Raw genomic sequence first — 18,902 nt, 5'->3', positions numbered from 1 at the left:
ATATGGCTGTGAACAAGACAGAGAAGGTCCCCATGTTCACGGAGCTCACATTTGTAGCATAGGAAAAGGAAGACACAAACCTATAAACAAGGGAAGATGAGGACAGATTGTGACAGAAGCCATGAAGGAACAAGAGAATGAAGAGAGAAGGAGATGTGGAGGATTAGGGAATACTCCCTAGATTGGGGGTGGGGGGTGAGGTCAGGAAGACCTCTCTAAGGAGGTGACATATGAATTGAGAACTGAAGGGATAGAAAGAGCCAGACAGAGGGAGCAGTAGGTGCAAAGGCCCTGGGGTATGGAAATAAGTCTGGTGAGTTTAGAGCAAAAAGCAGAGCAGTGTGGCTGGAGAGAACAATGGGGAAGGAAAGTTGAATGGTAAGAAATGAGGCCGGAGGGGTTGGTGGGAGGCAGATCACGTGTTTCCCCTCTCTGGAGACAGAGATGGCAGGTTTGGGGAGGGTCTCGGTGAAGATGATCTGGCCAATGGGTTTATGGGAAGAAGACCCTGCAGGGCCTGGAATGCTAGATTGAGGGGCTGGGACCTTGTCCCAGCGCCACTGGGGAGCCATGGGAGGGCTTTGAGCAGAGGAGAGATGGGGTCGCCTCTGGGAATAAATAGACCCTTCTGAGGCCAAGTGGGGGACAGCCTCACATTTGAAGCTGGGATGGAGGCTGGCAAAAGGATCTAGAACAAAGCATGAACAGAAGGCAAGGCACAAGGTGTGGGGTGGGGGGCAGGAGGGAGGGGGCTCTGGGGGCCGAGGGAGTATGTGAGCACTGCACGTGGAGACTCAACCCGGCCCTCTGCCCCCACCAAGCTGGAGAAGGGCAACCTTCGGGTGAAGCAGCTGAAGCGGCAGCTGGAGGAGGCCGAGGAGGAGGCGTCCCGGGCTCAGTCAGTTCGCAGGAGGCTGCAGCACGAGCTGGAAGATGTCACAGAGGCCTCGGAGTCCATGAACCGCGAGTTGAACACGCTGAGGAACCGGCTCCGGTAGGGCCAGCCGCACATGAGCACCCTCGCTCTGTAAGCCCCGTCTCCCAGCTCTCTCTGCCCCCCTCCTTTAACTGCTGTCTCTTGGTCTTCCCTCCTCCCTGCAGACGCGGCCCCCTCACCTTCACCACCCGCACCGTGCGCCAGGTCTTCCGACTGGAGGAGGGCGTGGTCTCGGAAGAGGAGGCCGAGGAGGCGGAGCCTGGGGCTGGGCCGCCACCCCCAGAGCCTGACGGGCCGCCAGCGTCCCAGCCCCAGTGACCCTACCCTGTCCCCAGCCATGGCCCCTCCCTCCCTGGCCCCTGGCCCCTCGAGGCTCCAGTTCCAGGGACCCTCCCTCCGGCTTCTTGCACTTTGGAAATGGTGCCACCCTCTGGCACTATTGGGGGGGTGGCGCTGAGACCTCCTGTGAACCCCTAAACACAGAGGAGCAGGTGAGCAGGGAGACGAGGACTGGGGCTCTCGCTGGGAAGGAAATCCAGGGGTAGGTGGCAAGCTGTGGTCCCAAAGGGCTCCCCTCCATCCTTATGTTGTTAATGATCTTTATTAGCAAGGGAGCATGGCTCCCCTGCCCTCCGAAGCTGGGGTTCCCATTCCCCCTCCCCCTCCCTCTCTCTCTCTTCCTCTCTCTCTACTTAGCCACTGACCCCTGAATTTCTGAGCGACAACAGCCTGAGCCCCAGGTCTCCACCAGCCTTTGACCCTTGCAGAGGGGCAGGATAAGGGGACTCCTCTCCCCCCACCATGCTCTGCCCCCCTTTCCGGTTGCTCTTGTGTGGTCACAATGCGGTTGGATTTTCCTGTGGGGCCTCTCGCAGAAATAAACTCCAACCCCAACCGGACCCCGCTGGGGCTGTGTGTGTTCGTGCAGGGGGATCTCTGATGGGGCAGCAGGTGGGGCAGTCTGCTGGTTTGAATCACAGCTGGCCAGCGTTGGGAGCCTCCGCTGTACCGGCATTGAATGTGAAAAAACTCATTTCAGCCTCCTTCCCACGTATTCCCTCCATTATGCAGTTGGGGAAACAGGCTGAGCTGTGCTGTCCCTTGCTCCAAGCCTCCCAATAAGTGGCAGAAGGTATGCTGCACTCTGGCTGACCTTTAGTCTTTGCAAAACAGTGACAGAGTGACTGCTGAGCCACGTGTTGAGTAGTGATCCTTTGTTTAGCTGAACGTGGATTAAACGTGGGACGCTTGTCTCAACCTGCACAACCCCTAGAGGCGGGGATTCCATTGCTTTCCAGCACCTGGAACAGTGCCTGGCATGTAGTTGGAATTCATGTTTGCTGAATGAATAGATCACCCCTTCCTGCCGTGTTAGAGTGGTGGAAACAAGCCCAGAGAGGTTGAGACTTGCCCAAGGACACACAGCTACCCAGAAGTTGAACCCACACTGTCTGGCTTCAGAGTGGGCAATATGGAGCATGTGGCCTTTGGCCCTAACCTCTTATTGGAGACCCAGTTCCACTCCTTTCCTGGGGTCGCACCCTCACGTCAGAGCTCCTATTACCAGGGGCCCTCACAGTTTCAAGTTAAGGGTGTGGATCCCCGTTTTTACCATCAGGGAAACTGAGGCATCCACCGTAAAGTCACAAGGTGAGAGCTGGTGATGAATGGGATGTCTGGACCCCCGAAATGTACACCCTTCCTACTTTAATATGACCCCTGTTCTGGAAAACCCAACTCCTCTGCTCCCAAAACCCCCACCCCGGCCCAGATCTGGAGACCTTCCCAGCAAACAGGATGCAACTTTTAAATGAAAAGGAAACTTTTATTTTGGTGGGAAGTGAGAGGGTGGGTGGGAAGGGGGCATGACACTTTTTCTTTGGGGAGGGCAGGTGACATGCGGCAGCTTCTGCATTGGGCGGTTCATGCACCCAGGGTGGGCGTGGGGGAGACTTGGGGGAGGGGCCATACCGACCCCTCCCTCCCTGCCCTGGGGGTGGGCTGAGAAGACCCGCCATTAGCACCAGAGTTGGACGATTTGCAGACCTCCCCTCCCCACACTGACTCCGGACACCCGCCCCCATCCCTGAGAGCGCCCCCTCGCCACTCCTCCCACCTCCCACTTCGACAGGCCAGGCCCGCCCCGCCCACGTTTGAGTGAGAGAATCTTATTGCTGTGTGTGTGATGGGGAGGAAGAGCCGCTGAACTCAGGAAGACCCCCGCCGTTCATTCCTCCCCAATCGCCCCGCCCCCCGCCCCGTGTCCGTGCGTTCCCGGAGCGCAGGAGGGGCGCGACATGCGTGTGGGGAGCGCGTCATGCAGCGCATGCGTATAGTTGCAGGCACCCTGGCGGCCGGGGAGAAAAGGGGAGCGGGACTTGAAAGTTGTCCCTTTAGCTCTCTCTCTTACTCCCCGAGTCCCACACTGTTGACTTGGGGGATGGGGGCGGTGGTGAAGGGCGTGAGTCACGTTCTGTAAAGGTTTATGATTGTGATTATTTTTAAAAGCTGAACTAAAAAGCTGGGTACGTGTGGCAGATTGGCGAGCAGGGGGAGACGTTGGGAAGAGGTCTGTACCCTTTGGAAAAGATCCTCGCCCCCTTTCCCCGCACTGTTCGGCCTCCGTGAGGGTCAGAGGAATCTGGGGGCTTTTTTTTTTTTTTTTTTTAAGAAGTTAAACCCTTTGGCAATATAATCAGTCCCCACCCCCATACCCTGGTGTCTGGAGCCCCTAGCCCTTTGCCTCGCCCCACCCCGCTCCCACCAGAACCTGCCCCACCCCTCACCCCTGATTCGCCAGGGTTTAGGGTCCGAGGGAAGGATGGGGGGACTCAAAATGCCCCTTGCATAGGAATCGTTGCATCAAGAATCATGCTCAGTGACACCCCCCAACCCTCGGGTGGGTGGGGGGTTCCTGAGGCCGTGGGAGCAGAGGGAGGGAGGTTGCTAATTCCGTGGGCCTCCAGCTCCAAAAGGGGGGTCCCCTCTAAAGATTCTGGGACCGGTGTGGTCTCTGGGCTTGGGGGAGGTAGCGCATCCTTGAGCCAGGATGGGATATGAGAAATGATCTTCCACCCGCGAGCATGTTAAGACAAGGGATGCTGGGGAAGGGCGGGCTGGGATTCCAGCCCCGGTAGGCTTATCGTTTCCCAAGCTTCTGATGTTCCAGTGTCCCTTGATGGGGGTACAGCCTCTGCTTTAAGTGGAAACACTCTACCCTAAATAAATGGTGTCTGTGCCAGGCAGCAGTATCTGAACTTACCGGCTTCTGAGCAAGATGCCGTAAAAGACAAAACTCTTCAGATTAAGTGTCCTCGTACTGCCTAAAACCTTAGCACATCACCAGGGATACAAATATAACCCTCTGGGAAACACTGATGTCCATGAAGAAGGTCCCTTTTGGGCACCATTTAAGGGGAGGGGCTCTTGGAAGAGGCAGGGCTAGGCATAAGAAAGGGGATGCCCGGGGAAGGTCTGGTTCCCTGGAATCGCAGACAGGTTGAGCCTATCTTGGAAATTCTAGCATCAGGAGAACCTGAGGTGGATGTCTGATGTCAGAGTTTTGGGGATATCTGGAGGGGGGGAAGGCCTGAGGATTTGGGGGTGTCCAAGTGTGGGAAGGATTGGGAGCATCCCAAAGGCTGAAAGTGAGCTGAAGGGCTGGGTCAAGTCTTGGAGGTTGGAGGTGCTGGGATGCAGTCCAGGCAATGGGTGGGGCGGGGCTGGGGCAGCATCTGTATGCAGAGGTTAAGTCCCAGGACCCTGTGGGGATTTAGGGGATGCGGGGTGCCAGGGTTGGTCTCAGGAATTCCGGGTGCAGGTCTCATGTCCTGGCCATCTGGAGGGGGTGTTGGGGAATTTTGTGTGCTAGGGCCAGATCATCCCAGAAATTCTGAGATGGGAGGTCTGAGTCCATGCAGCAAGAATAGAGGCGAGCAGATCCCTTGAAGGGGGGGGGGGGTGGATTGGGGAGGGATGAAAGGGTCACAATCACCAGAGGAATCCTCCTAAAGGCTGAGGGAGCAGCTGTCCGCAGCACAAGCCTCATGCCTCTGCTTCTACCATCTGAGCTCAGCTCGTTTTGGGGGCTTGAGTGACTGTTCCTCCTTCCCCCACATTGTTGCATATATATATATATATATATATATATATATATATATATATATATATATATATATATTATCACATCAATGTGATGGGTTGCCCTCCTGGGGCGAAGGGTAGGAAGCTAGGAGACCCTCCCGTGGCCTAAAGGCCAGCCCGACCCTTGAGGTCCCCGCCCCCTTCCCAGACTGCCCCTTCCCTCGATCGCGCGGCATGTACCCCTGGCGGCTTATTGCTGAGGCGGAGTTGAAAGGGGAGGGGGGGTCCAGGTTGAGGGAGGCATGCAGAATAGGGGAGGCGCCCCAAAATGTAATTGGCATAATTTGGACGTATTTACAGGAGTTTATGGGAGCGGGATGTCCTATGGCTCATGGAGACCTGAGAAGGCTTTATTTGGGGGGGGGAGTTGGGGGGGGGGGGTTGGACTTTGGCTCCTCCCCCTCCATCCTGGGGGCCCAGGTGGGGGTGAGGGGTCCGGGGGTGTCTGCTGGCGTCGTCGTCTCGGTTGCATATTATTAATGACTTTTTGATTTAAAAAAAAAAAAAACCCTTTCCCCCACCCCCCACCCCCAGCTCCTTTGACCTTCTTCCCTGTCACCCCCGAGTCCCCCCACGGGGGGGAGGGGAGCGCTAGAGGATGGAGGGCAGGGTTGGGGGAGCGCGGCGGGCGGCCCTGGGAGAGCCAGGGGGAGTGGCAAGGGGCGCGAGGCGCAGGGACACCCCGCTCAGGCCCGCGATGCTGCTCAGGCTGCGGGATTTCTCGTAACCTGGGGGGAGGGGTCAGAAACACGGGAGGAAGCATGGAGATGGGGGTGCAGGGGAAAGTCCAACAGACAGAGCGACCCCAAGACAGGGAAGCAGGGGAGAAACGGCCGGAAGGGACAGGAGTTGGAGAGAGAATGAGAGACAGAGACAGGAAAAGTCAAGAGACAGAAAGAGGTTAAGCAGAGGGTCAGGGATAGAGACGGTGAGGGAGACAGAGGGGATGAGAAACAGAGACAGTCAGACACCAAGACATAGCAAGACAGATGGCAGAGGCAGAGAGATGGACAGAGGCGGACCAAGGAGATGGAGAGAGAGGTGAACAAATTGGACAGTCAGTCAGCATCAAGGAGAAAGGTTCAGACATGGGGAGGGGGGAGAGACTCAGGGTTAGGAGGCAGGGTGGCACCCACCGAGCCTCCCTCACCCCAACCCCACCGCAGCCCGCTCCCACCTCCCCTCCCCCTCCCCCGTTGGCCCCCTTATCTGAGGCAAAAAGGTGGGGGGCAGCAAGGCAGATGGTGGGCAGCACGGGCACGGGGAGGGAGCTCGGTGGAATGCATGTAGGGGGGAGCAGCCGGTGCGAGGTCTCAGGAGGGCTCGGGGTGGGGGCTGACCTAGTTGTGGGGAAAGGGGGAAAGGCAGGTGATGGGGCTGTGAGGGGCGGAAAGGAGCAAAAGCTGGCAGTGCCCCCCGGGGGGCTGGAGAGCAATCTGAGGCGGGCAAGGCTCACCTGAAGGTTGTAATGGGGTATCTTTAAAGGGTCATGAAGTCTTGAGGTGGAAACTTTCTGATAGGAAGGTTCTGACAGTGTCTTGACAGCCAAAGGGATCTAAGACTGGGGAGTATGTGTGTGGTTTCTTGAAAGCTTGGAAAGATCTCAGAGTTCTGCCAGTGTCTGGGGGAAGTTCTAGTGCTTCTCTAGGCGATGCCAAGAGGTCTGTCTGGATGAGGGCGTCTTGACCAGGGGAGAGGGGGACTGGGGGGCGGGGGTTGGAAGCCCAGTATCTTGGGGACACCCCCTCCCAGCCATTCCCAATTGCTAACCTGGGGGGAAGGGGCAGGGGGGGACCGAGGGTCTCGCGAGGTCTCAGGCGGTGACAAGAGCTGGGGACAGAAATACACAGAGTCACGGCGGGGGGAGGGTGGTCAGGGGGAACCCCCCAACACAGCCTCACTGTTGGGGGGACGGAGAAACGCCGGAATTTCTTCCTCCTCTCTGGTGTTTTCCGGGGGAGGGGAGCAGTGAAATGGGGGCGGCCAGAGACATCAAATATGGAAGGAGCTTCCGAGGTGGCTGGGGGCGGGTGGGGAGGAGGGGGTGGGTGGGGAGGAGGACCAAGGAGGGGAAGAGGAGGGAAGGATGGGAAAGGGGGGGGAAGAGGTGTCAGGTCTGGGACTCAGGTGGTTGGTGTGAGAAGGCAGAGAAGGGAAGGGTCATGGGGTGGGCAAGGGGCGGGCCAGGGGGAAGGATCTCGGGAGAAGGAGTAGGGGGACAACAGTGGAGAGGGGTCACCCAGGAAAGGTAGAGAGAAAGGGAGGAGCTTGGAAGTGCAGGAGTGGAGAGGGATCCAGGACCTTGGGGCAGAGAACTCAGTCAGCCCCATCAGCTCCAGCCATTATTTGAGTTCAATGAATGGATTTTGGCATCAGAGGCAAGAGCAGCGGAGACCTCCACCCACCCACACCCACCCCACCCTCCCTCCCATTCCCAAATCCTCCCCACTCCCTCAGCCCCTCAGTTCTCTGGGGGGCCCATCTAGACCTAGGGGTGGGGAACAAAGGGTGGAAGAGGACTTGGTGCAAGCAGGGGGAGGGGTGAGGTGGGAGCAGGGAAGGGGGGGATAATGAGATGAAAATGATGGATGAATTGGGGGGATGGAGGGATGGAATGAGAGGAGCCAGTCCCTTTGGGACTAGGAGCCTGGAAGCCTGGGGTCTCATCCCTGTCTGCTGTGTGGCCGGGGCTGCTCATGGCCCCCATGAACTTCTGTGAAACAAGGGGCTTGAGACAAGGCTGTCCCTGGAGGCTCCCCCAGTCTCACGATCCCCCAGCATCTTCCTAGGCTGCAGGCAGGGATTCTTTGGGCTGTATCTCTGCGTTTCTAAAAAACATTCCACAGATGGCTGCTGATGGAGTAAGTGATAGATCAAGTGCCTTCAGACAGCTTCCCATCACTTTGAAGATCAAATCCAGCCTCTCACCACGGCCAGAAAAAACTCTCATGATCCTTCCCCCACCTACACTGTCTGGCACCCCTGTCGCCCAGTACTCAGTTCCAGCCACACTCCCCTCTTTGCTGTTCCTTTGACAAACCAAGCTCATCCCACCTCAGTACCCCCGGATCTTTGCACTTGCTGTTCCTTCTGCCCGGCTGGCCCTTTTCACCGTTCAGGTTTCTGTTACCTCCTCAAAAAGGCCTTTGCAGACGCCCCCTCATCTGAAGTGGCCAGAGTACTCATCTCATTCATTTGTTTGTTTGATTTTCTGCTTCCCCTGATCACGGGGTAGCAAACTTTTCCTGCAAAGGGCCAATTCCTAAATATATTCAGCTCTGGGGGCCACACGTTCTCCGTGGCAACTCTTCCAGTCTACTGTTGTAGCACGACAGTGGCTGTGTTCCAATAAAGCTTTATTTACAAAACAGCTCGGGGGCAGACTTGGCCCATGGGCTGAAGTGTGCCAATCCGTGCTCTAGCGCGTATGCTCTGGGACGGCGGATTCTTGCTTTGTGCACTGCCAAATCTCCAGTGCCTGGAACTGCGCCCTCAGTAATGAGTTGCTCAGTGAATGAATGGATGGATGGATGGAGGAAGCAAGCTCTATTCCTTAAGCTAGGGTTGCTATGAAGATTACAGAACACGTGCTCACTTCCTGGCATGAGATAAACGCTTGACCGTGTTTGATCGAAGATTCATCTACTACCTCGCCACTCTATCCCCCTCTTCTCCCCACCGCCAGTCCCCCAGCCCTGTCCCTCCCAACCCCTCCCTGATCCCTGACTCCCTCTACCTCGTCCCTTCATCTCCATCCCTGCACAGCCCTGAGCCGGACCCAGGTGGCATCCTCCCCCTGGACCTTCATCCCACCCTCCTCTCCAGCCTCCTGACCTCCGGTCTCCTGACCTCAGGTCCATCTGCACACAGCCCAGGGGTCGGCCTGCCCTCGCTGGGGCCCTAAACAAGGTCCTGGCGCTTCAGCCTAGCCCAGCTTTCCCGCCTGTCTCCCTGCCCGTCCCTAGTCTCCACAGCTTTGCTTGTGCTGGTCCCTCTCTGGTCGCCACCGTCTAATGGGATCACTTCTTCACTTGAGGTCAGGCTAACTCCAGACACCAGTGCCTTCTCTGCCACTTCCCTCCTACCCTGGGGAGTTTCACGTGTTCCTTGTACTGCGTGTCCCTGTGCTACCACCACTTCCACAGAGATCACCTCAAATAGGGACTTTCTAGGTCGGTGTCTGCCTCTCCCATCAAACTGGGAGCTCCTCCGGGGGCGGGGGGGCTGGTCTTCTTCCCTGTTGATTCCCTGTGCCTAGCCCCGCGCCGGGGATGTGCGGGTACTCTGTAGTCACTGGCCAATTCACAAGCGACTGGGTGAGGGACTGAGTCTTCCTCACCCCGGCTTGCACCCAGAAGTGTCCTGGGTGTGCACCCTGTTTTCTTAATTGAATTAAAAAAAACACCCGGGGGGAGGCAGGGAGAGAGATGTGAATGGTGGTGAGGAGGGGGGTCAGTCGTGAGGGCAGGGGAGGGAGGTCAGGCACATGGTGGGGAGGGCTGGGTTAGTTCTGGGGGGTTAGTGAGGGGCAGGGCAAGTCCTGGGCAGGTGGGTCAGTGTCGTGGCTGCAGGTTAATCAGATGGAGCTGTTCATAGTGAGGGGACGGGAGTCTCGGTCAGTGGGGGCTGCATGTTCTCAGAGGGGTTAGTCAGGAGGGAGGTGGGGAACAAAGGGTGGGGGCTACTTACCCCGGGGGGAGGGGATTCGTCCGCTAGGGGGATATCCAGGCTGCAGCGTTGGCGTTGAGGTCGGGCAAGAAGCTTGGGGGGCCTGGCTTACGCCAGTCTGGGGGGGGCAGTGGGGGAGCACCGATGGCTGGGGGTGGGGGAAGAGGCCAGAGGGTCCAGGGTGGGGTGGGGGGGGGAGATGGAGATGGAATAAAGACAGGTGAAGGGTCAGTGGTGAGGAAATTTGGGGGTGGGGTGGGGTCTGGGAGGAAGGGAATTTGGGGCCAGGGGATGGGGGAAGTCCAGCACCTCCTCCCCCATCTCCCTCTCCCCCCTCCCCTGAGGGAGGGAGAGAGAGAGAGGGAGGGTCCCAGGGGGGCCAGTGGAGGGCACCTCACCTTTCCGGATGGAGCCATCAGGGGAAGGGGCATAGTCGGTGAGGAGGAAGCAGGCTCGGTCCCGGCTATAGCGGCCTCGGCTCCCAGGGGTGATGGGGCTCTTGTCTTCCGGGGACATGGCGGGCTGGTCGATGGCTGGGCAGTCCTCGTGGGCAAGCGCAGCTGCAGCAGGGTCCCCATTGGGGCGGGGATCTGCACCGAGGGGTTCAGACAGAGACACAAAAGAGAGAGTGAGGTGTGGGAACTCAAGGCAGGGATGAGATTAGCAAGGACAGTGTTGGAGAATGTTGGGTGCCGGAAGTAGATGATTGAGGGGCAGGGTGTCTCGAGGAGGTGACAGGAGGGGTGCACAATTGGAAGCAGGGTGTCAGGGCATGTGCCTGCTGGGTTCAGGGAGCAGGTCATTGGGGGAGGGTGTTAAATGCTGGGAAGGACAACAGGGAGAGGGAAGGGTGGTCAGGGGTGGCTGTGGATGGAGGGTGTTGAGTGGTAGAAGTGGTGGTCGGGCCAGGTGTTGGGTGCTGGGAAAGGCAGGACTGGGGGGGGTGTTGGGTATTTGGAGGCTGTTTGGGAAGTTACCTTGGTGCTGGGAACAAGGCTGGGATAGAGTGCTGGGTGGGCAGTAGGTTAAAGTGAACTAAGTAGGGCAGGACTGGGGTGCGGTGTTGGTTTGGTAGGGTGCATGGGTTGGGTTGGGTTTGGAGGGATGGCTGGGGGATCTAAGAGGCTGGGAGGGAGCTGTTTAGGGAGGGTGCTGGGTGCTGGAAAGGGCACAGTGGGGAAGGGTTGGGAAGGTGACAGAGGAGGGAGGGGGGAGGTGGGGGTCCCCCAGGCTCTGACTTAAGCTATTTTTAATTGGTGTGAAACTGGGTCAGTGGCTGAGGGAGCAAGAGGAGGGCGGGGCGGCCCAGCTCCCTTTCTTGACCTACTTAAGTCATGGGGGTGGGGCCCCCCAGCCTCTCCCTGCTCTGGACTGCCGCCCCCAATCATCGCCTCAGAGACACAGACTCTCCGGGGGGGGGGGGGGCAACACTCGGTTAACTTTCTTCTCCCTCATCTCCTTGGCTTCACCTCTTCCTCTCAGCAGCCTCTGGGAGACCCTCAGATCCCGCTCAGGCTGCTGTCGGCAGAGCCAGAGACGGGCCCCTGGATCCCAAGTCACTGTCATGTGGCTGGTCCGCCCTCTGGGCCTATCTTCCTGGCCTCTATCTACCTCTGGGTTTTTAAGTCTCGTCTCTTCTCTTGGCCTCACTCTTATTAGAACCTGAACTCTCTGCCACTGACCCCCCACCTCTCCCTCCATTTGTCCTCTCTCTCCCGCTCTCAGTGATGATCGCTTGGTTTCTGACTGTTGCTTTTAGACTTTCTTCTCAGGGTCATCAGGAAGACTCAGATGCTGCCGCTGGCCCTTGGCCAGGTGTCTGAGAGGCCTGTGTTTCCCACGTTAGACCCTCTCCGTGCCTGTGTCTGAGTCCCCCTTGCTGGAGGCTGATTACTCTGCTCCCTGGTCCCCCGGAATATCTGTCTCTCCCAAAACTGTCTTTGTGCCTTTTCACTGACCTCAGCAATAACCATTTGCTCTTCCCTCTCCCCTCTGTCGTGACCCCCCCCCCAATCTCTCTTGACCTCCTTCCCCTCCAAACCTCTCGGCCTCCTCCCACGGGTCTCTGCCTGCGCTGCCCCCCACCCCCACCCCTCATGCACCCTTCTCACCTGCCCGGTTGATCTCAATGACTTCCTCCTGAGCCAATGGGCAAGGCTCCCCAGGGGCTGGCAGAGGAGGCAGCCCCATGATCCCGAGCCCACCCGCTCCCCCCCTGAGCAGCCCGGGGTGCGTGTGGGGGCCCGGGGGGTAGGCCCCAGCCACAGTCACCCCCACAGAGGGTGGGGTGATGGGGGGCGGGGGGCTGATGCCACCGCTGCCGTGGTGGGGGTGGTGCGGGGGTGGCGGGGGAGGGTCGGGCTTGCAGTAGTTTGGAGAGCCGGGCTGCGGCGGGCGGGGGATGTGTTTGTTCTTCTTCTTGGGCAGCTTCTGCTTGGCCATGGCCAGCGAGTAGTACATGCCAAAGTTGTTGACAATGACGGGCACGGGCATGGCGATGGTGAGCACCCCCGCCAGGGCACACAGCGCCCCGACCAGCATCCCCGACCACGTCTTGGGGTACATGTCTCCGTAGCCCAGGGTCGTCATGGTGACCACGGCCCACCAGAAGCCGATGGGGATGTTCTTGAAGTAGGTGTGGTTGGAGCCCAGGATGTCGTCGGGGTCCGCGCCGATGCGCTCGGCGTAGTAGATCATGGTGGCGAAGATGAGCACGCCCAGCGCCAGGAAGATGATGAGCAGCAGGAACTCGTTGGTGCTGGCGCGCAGCGTGTGGCCCAGCACGCGCAGCCCCACAAAGTGGCGCGTGAGCTTGAAGATGCGCAGGATTCGGACGAAGCGGACGACCCGCAGGAAGCCCAGCACGTCTTTAGCAGCCTTGGAGCTGAGGCCCGAGAGGCCCACCTCGAGATAGAAGGGCAAGATGGCCACGCAGTCGATGATGTTGAGGCTGCTCTTGAGAAATTCCACCTTGTCCGGGCAGAAGGTGATACGCATGAGGAACTCGAAGGTGAACCAGACCACGCACACGCCCTCCACGTAGGTCAGGAAGGGCTCCGTCTCCACCTCCACATTGGTGATGTTCTCCGGCGGAGCCCCGGGGATCGGGGAGGCCTGTGTCACCGTCTTGTTGCTGATATGGATGAAGCCTTCGTGCGTCTCCAGGCAGAAGGTGGTTATGGAGATGAGGATGAAGAAGAGGGAGGCGAAAGCCACATACTGTGAGGCAGAGCAGGAGAGAGAGGGCGAAAGGTGACCCAGGCATCTGGTCAACCAGCCATAGCCACAAGACCCTCCCAGCGGCCCCTTTGCCCAGCCCCAAACTCCAGGGAGATGCAGGAGCCCCAACCCCATGCCTCCATCACAGCCTGCTTCCTGCTGTCCCTGCTGACGCTTGAGAAAGGGGAGGGAAAGGATCAGCGGCAGCTGTCCCCAGCCTGGGATAGGAGCTGGCTCCGGCAGTGGCAGCAGATGGGCAACTGTTTTCATGGAAACGGCAATTTCTGGTCCTTTACTCTGTCTCCTAGACCACTTCCCCACACCCTGTGTCCCATCGCAGGACTCCCCAGCAGGGTCCAAGGATTCTGGGGGGAGGGATGGGATGGGGTAGGGGGAGACCAAGATCACCCACCCTCTGTGTATCAGAGGCTTTGGAGCTCGGCTTGGAGCCAAGGGACGGGGAAAGGGAGAAGGTGGGTGGGGAGGCAGAATCCCCAAGACGGTTGAGAAAGCCTAGATTTGAATTCAGCTTTTCTCCTTGCCTAATTTGGGCAAGGGGATTAAGCTTTCCACACCTCAGGTTTTTTAACAGATTATTATGAGGATTATATTAGATGAGTATACAAAAGTCCTGTCTCCAGAAACAGGGCTTAGCCTAGTGTCTGGAAGTCAGTAAGAAAATGTGAGCTCCTATTAGGGTAAGCGGGCATCAGTTAGCTGGGGGTAAGGTCAAGGCCTTCAGAGAGGAGCCAGGGTTTAAGGACCCTGGTCCCAATATCCAGCCCCAGAGAAGGGAGAAAGCTGTGTGTCACCCTCACCCAGAGAGCACAGCAAAGGACTAGAACCAGAGAGCACAGCAAAGGACTAGAACCAGAGAAGGGTGTTATGGCCATAAATAGGAAAAGTGAAGGGTCAAGTCTGCAAAAATTGAAAAGGATAGAAGCAAGGAGGGTTGGGGTTTCAGGCTCTGGAGAGGAAGGGAGGGTCAGGGGCTGAAGCGTCAGGGGAGATGGCGGAGCTAGGGCCATAGAGGTGAGGAAGCTTTAGCCAAAAGTGCAGAGAAGGCGGGGGGGGGGGGGGGGGGGGGCACACATGGGTTATTTCAAGATGGGGAGGACCAGAGTCCTGCACGCAACGGTGTGGATTTTGAAGAAAACCTTGAGGAGCAGGGTGCGGTCAAGACCTTAGAGAAGGAAGGGGACAGAGCTGACCCCTGGAGATGACAATGGGCTTCATCAATTATGCAGAGAGAAGGAAAGAGTGGGGTTAGTGCCTTGCAGGGAGAAGGAGACTGGTGTTAAGGCGAAGAGCGGCTTTAATCAGTTGGGTAGAGGAGGAAGGAGGGCCTGGGTAGCTTGAGTTTTAATCAGGGATGCAGAGAAAAGTGGGGGCCCAGGCTCCGACTGCAGACAGGATCCTAGACCTTGGGGTGAGCTGGGGGCCAACACAGCCCCTCAGCCACTCCCCTTCCTCCACAGGGCTGGGAGGCGGGGTCTGGGCTTGGGAAGGCTCAACTTTAACCTGAAGTGCAGAGCAGAGAGGTGGGCCCGAGTCTGCCGCAGACAGTGCCCTGAACCTTGGGGTGGGTTGGGGTCAGCGCTGTCTCTCTCTGCCCCGCCCCCTCCTCGTTTCTCCGCAGTGGTTTAAGAGGCCAGAGGCCGCCGCACAGCGCATGCCCGGTGCTTCCCCGCCCCCTCCGAGACGGGTGCGCGGCGCAGGCTGCGGCACCGCAGTGGGGGCGGGCCGGCCGGGCCGGGGGGCGGAGCGCGCCCTCGGCCAGCACCTCGGCCAGCTCCCCCGCCGCAGTGCGCAGCCGCCGCGGCTGAGAGCGGTCTTAACCCCTCCCGGGCCGGAGTAGAGCAAGCAGGACGCAGCCGCAGTGCCGCCGCTTCGGAAAGGAAGGCCTCGGGCCAGGAGTTTAACTCCTTCCCTCCCAAAGCAAGGAAGGAAAGGTGGGCACCCGCTGCAGTGCGCAGCTGTAGAGGCTGGACAGCGTCGGGACTAGTTTAACCCCTTGCCCCCAGGTGGTTCAAAAGCAGAAGGGGCAGGAGGGCCAGGAGTCCCTGTAAGAAGGAAAGGAAAAATTACGGGGAGGGGAGCGAGGATAAGGTGGGGCCGTACTCTCCACGTTGCATTGGCCTCTGCTCCCAACTCTGTCAAACTCTCTCACTTGTAGGCTGGAAAGTACTTGGCAATCCGACACTCAAAAACCATTTGTGGAGTAAGTGAGTGACAACCTCCCCCCCGCCCCGTAACTGTCCCGGACCCCTGGTCTCACCTCAGCACCCTTCAATGGGGTCACGAGAGAAGGGCGCCCCAGGCCATGGGGGAGGAGGCCACTCAGAGGCCGAGGGGGCAATTAGGGCCAAGTCCCTTCGGAACCTCCTCCTCCCCACCTCCCCCCACCCAGCCCCAAATCTCGCCAACTCAGCGCTTCCCGGGACCAAACTTTATGCGGTGCCTCTAGGTTTCCCCCCCCCCCTTTGCTCCCTCCCCTGGCGCGAATGCGGCACTGCGGCTCCGCGTCCTTCCCGGCCCAGGACACGGCACGGTGGGGGGAGGGAGCGGACCGGTTCCTCCGGGTGTTTGGGTCCCCGGGAGGCTAGGAGGGGGCCCCGGAGTTGTTCCTGTTTCCCCTCCTTTCTGATCCCCCCCCCATTTTGAGCTGTTCCCCTCTCTTCCAACACAGGGAGGAAGTTAGTAGGAGGACGAGGTTCAAGGGAGAACAAAGGGGGAGGGTAACTATTTAGCCTAGGAAGTTAGATATGGTTGAAGGAAGTTTCTTGGGGAAGAAGAAGGGAGCTTGGGAAAAATCTGGCATTTCAAGGGAGATAAGGCTAGAGTGTGGGCTCTCTGGTTCACTTTGGGGTAGGGGAGCAGAGGGGCCCAGTCCTGGGGTTTGGATGGGGGGGTAGGGAGCTTGGGGAAAGGGGCGTGAGCAAGGCTGGGGTAGGGGCCAGTGGAAAGATACCAAGGCAGAGTGGAAAGAATTGGGAGCTATTCTGAGAAGGAAGTTTTGGGACAGATAAGGGGGGGGGGGGAGTCCCAAAGATTGAAGTTCAGTAAAGTTCTGGAACAGGAGGAAAAGTCAACTGATTGACTTGGAAAAGGACCGGGAGGCTCTGGTTGGGGGATCCCAGAGATAAAGAGTGGGAAGGGAGAAGAAGCTGGGAGAATCTGTGGATGAAGAAGAAGGCATATGGGAGCTTCTGGAGAGGAAAGACATATTATGGGGGCTCAAGACTCTTCTGGAGACACTGAGGAGGAGTGTGAAAGGCTTGGGGGAAGTCTGGAGCTTTATAGGGAAAGTCCTTGGGATGGGAGTTGGCGTGGAGGATGCAGGAAGAGATTTGCACACAGAGATACACAGGAGACTGGAAAGGGTCCCAGGAGGGAAGGCTCCCCAAGACTCCGTGTTGCAGTAGGGGGAGGGGGAAAGTGTGCTAGCCAGAACAAGTGGTTTGGGGATTCACAGGGGTCCAGGAGGCTCTGAGATTGAGGCAGAGTCTTCTAAGACTCTGAGAACAGAAGTGGGGTTCAAAAATAGCCAGAAGACTCAAACTTGGAGAGAGGGGGAGGTGTGGGGAGAGGGGCATAGGGAGAAAGAATCAGGGAGGTGTTGGGAGAATTTGAGGGACTGAGGGTTGGAAAAGGGGCTTCAGAGGAGCTGCAGGGGGCAGGGAAAGTCGGGGGCAGTGTTCACAGGGTCTGGGATGCTGAAGGTTAAGAAGGGAGGTCTTCTGAGGGTCTGGGGATGGTCCAAGAAACTGAGGGCTGCAGAGGGGTTCTCTAGGGGTCTGAAGGGTGACCAAGAGAGGCGAAAAGTATTTACAGGGGCTCAGAAGACTCGGGGCTGGAGGAAGTTCTTCTGAGGGTCTCAGATGAGTCTAGGAAAGGAGGTAGTGAGGTTGTTCAGAGAAGCCCAGGAGATTCACAGTGGGGTCAGAAGTTTCTAAGAGTCCCGGGTAGCCTAGGGAAGCCGGGTGGGGTTTGGAGGGATATGGGGGATTCTGAAGGTTGCGGAAGCGTCTTCCGAAAATCTGGGGATGGCAGGGAGAGGGGGGTGTGTTCAGAAAAGTACAGGAGACTCGGGGTTGGAGAAAGAGGCTTCTCTAGAAGAGCCTGGGAGGCCCAGAGACCAGGAAGACCAGGAGGGGCTGGGACGGCCCAAGGGATTCTGAAGGTTAGGATGCGGCACTCCTAAAGGGCTGGGATCTCCAGGAAAGAGGGGAGGGATGGGGGCTCCGAGAGCGCGCTCACCCTGGCGGCCCGCGACGAGTAGGGGTCCTCGAAGAGCGCCCACACGCGGGGCTGCCAGCGGCGCCACCACGTGCCGCCTGCGCCGCCCGCGCCCCCTGGCGGCCCCCCGGCGCCGCCGCCCGCGTCCTGGAAGCAGAGGCGCTTGAGCTCGCCGCCCGCGCCGTCCAAGCCGCCGCCGCCCGCACCCGCCTCGTCGTCCAGGCCCGCGTCGTGGGCGCCAGCGGCGTTGGTGGCGTTGGCTGCGCCCGCTGGGTCCGGAGCCTCGAAGGAGTCGAGCGCCTCTTCGGCGTCGCGGTGCTGTCGGTAGGTCATCCAGCAGCAGGCCTCCACGTCGGTCTCGTCGATGCCCCAGAAGCCGAGCTCCTCCTCGAAAAGCGGCCCGCACACGTCGGCCGGACAGTGCAGCTTGCCTGTGCGGTAGTAGTTGAGCACGTAGGCGAAGACTCCCGGGTGTCGGTCAAAGAAGAACTCGTCGGCGCCAGGATCGTAGTCGAAGCGCGCCGCCGCCTCGGGCTCCGTCAGGCCGGCCAGCCGCGTCCCCGGCAGGGTGCGCAGCGTCGAGCGGTACGTCTCATGGCGCACGCCGCCCACGTTGATCACGATCTTGCCGCTGTCGCCACCGCCGCCGCCGTGCCGCCCCATGGCCGCCGCCGGCAGCCCGGGGCATGGCTCGGCGCGCCGGCCCCCGGGCCCGCGAGGTGCCGGGGGGCCCGCCGAGGACGCGGCGGGGCCGGGCTGCGCAGACTGCTGCTGCTGCAGCGGCGGCGGGGTCGGCGGCGGGGGCAGCGGCGGCGGGGACTCGGGCGGCTGCGGCGGTGGCGCCGGCTGCTGCTTGCTGGCCCCCTGGCGCCCGCGGAAGGACGAGACGCAGACTGAGCTCAGCATTGGACGGGGGGCGGGGCGGGAGGGGCGGGCCGTAGGGGGCGGGGCCGCAGGGGGAGATGCAGACAGGATTGGGTGGAGGAGGCGACGAGTGGAGAGGGCGGGGCCTCAGTGGGGGAGGAACAGAACTGATTGGTCTGGGGGAGGTAGGGCGGGGCTGAGGCAGGGAGAAGGTCGGGGACTCCGCACAGCCTAGCTGGACGGGGCGGGGCTGCAGGTGAAGCACACCGATTGGATCTTTCCGAGAGAAGGGGCGGGAGAGCGAGGTGTTGAGGGGGCGGGACCGGCAACTAACGCTGCCGAGCTGGGCAGCACTGGGAAAACGGAGGAGGTGGGACTAGATAGAGATCTGATTGAACTGAAAAAAGGAGCGGGTGCGGCGGAGGAAGGGGACACGTCCAAACTATTTAAAGACTTCTGACTGGCATGGGGGAAACGGTCCTGATTGGACAGAGAAAGGACCTAAAGAGCTGGCAAGCAGGACCCGGTGGGGAGGGGCGGATGGAGACAGCCTGCTTAGGCCCCTAACTTCGCTTTGTCGCGGCAGGGCGGATCTTAAGAAGAGGCAGGGCCTGAGAAAGTTAGAAACAGTCCTAATTGGGCTGGGAGAGTGAGGGGGCGAGACTGAACGAGGGGCGGGAACTGGAAATGGAGAGTGCCGAGTACTTTCGCGCGAATGGCACTAGGCTGGACTGAACGGAGGAATAGGGACTGAGACCCAGTGAGGAGGAGTGTACATAAACGAGGCCTGGAAACCTGAGAACGTCTGGTCTCTTAGTCCTGGTTAGGACTA

At 59.3% G+C, this 18,902-nt stretch overlaps 2 protein-coding genes across 8 annotated transcripts in view; one reads left to right on the top strand and one right to left on the bottom strand.

Moving 5' to 3' along the window:
- The window catches only part of MYH14 (myosin heavy chain 14), a 92,509-nt gene extending 90,673 nt beyond the window's left edge, over positions 1-1,836 (top strand). For all 5 annotated transcript variants that reach the window (XM_057314589.1, XM_057314590.1, XM_048223870.2 and 2 more), the window contains 2 exons: positions 822-994; positions 1,102-1,836. In XM_057314589.1, coding sequence (XP_057170572.1) covers positions 822-994; positions 1,102-1,255 — 327 coding nt within the window. In that variant the 3' untranslated portion in view covers positions 1,256-1,836. The remainder of the gene's footprint in view (positions 1-821; positions 995-1,101) is intronic.
- Positions 1,837-5,607: 3,771 nt separating this feature from the next.
- On the bottom strand, positions 5,608-18,112 carry KCNC3 (potassium voltage-gated channel subfamily C member 3). Of its 3 annotated transcripts, XR_003313210.4 has the most exons (6): positions 17,228-18,112; positions 11,860-12,967; positions 10,147-10,338; positions 9,770-9,896; positions 6,851-6,910; positions 5,608-5,808 (listed from the first exon to the last, which is right to left on the bottom strand). XR_003313210.4 is itself a non-coding variant. In XM_057314605.1 (4 exons), the coding sequence occupies exons 1-4, from the start codon at positions 18,110-18,112 to the stop codon at positions 5,672-5,674; spliced, it is 2,322 nt and encodes a 773-aa protein (XP_057170588.1). In that variant the 3' UTR covers positions 5,608-5,671. The 3 variants fall into 3 exon arrangements, 2 of the variants coding, with proteins under 2 accessions (XP_057170588.1, XP_044235957.1); XM_057314605.1 differs by lacking the exons at positions 6,851-6,910; positions 9,770-9,896; XM_044380022.3 differs by lacking the exons at positions 5,608-5,808; positions 6,851-6,910 and having other exon boundaries at positions 8,419-9,896.
- Between the last annotated feature and the right edge of the window lie 790 nt (positions 18,113-18,902).

The sequence above is a fragment of the Ursus arctos genome, unplaced genomic scaffold (genome assembly GCF_023065955.2).
Source record: "Ursus arctos isolate Adak ecotype North America unplaced genomic scaffold, UrsArc2.0 scaffold_19, whole genome shotgun sequence".
NCBI lineage: Eukaryota > Metazoa > Chordata > Mammalia > Carnivora > Ursidae > Ursus > Ursus arctos.
This window is presented reverse-complemented; position numbering and strand designations above follow the sequence as displayed.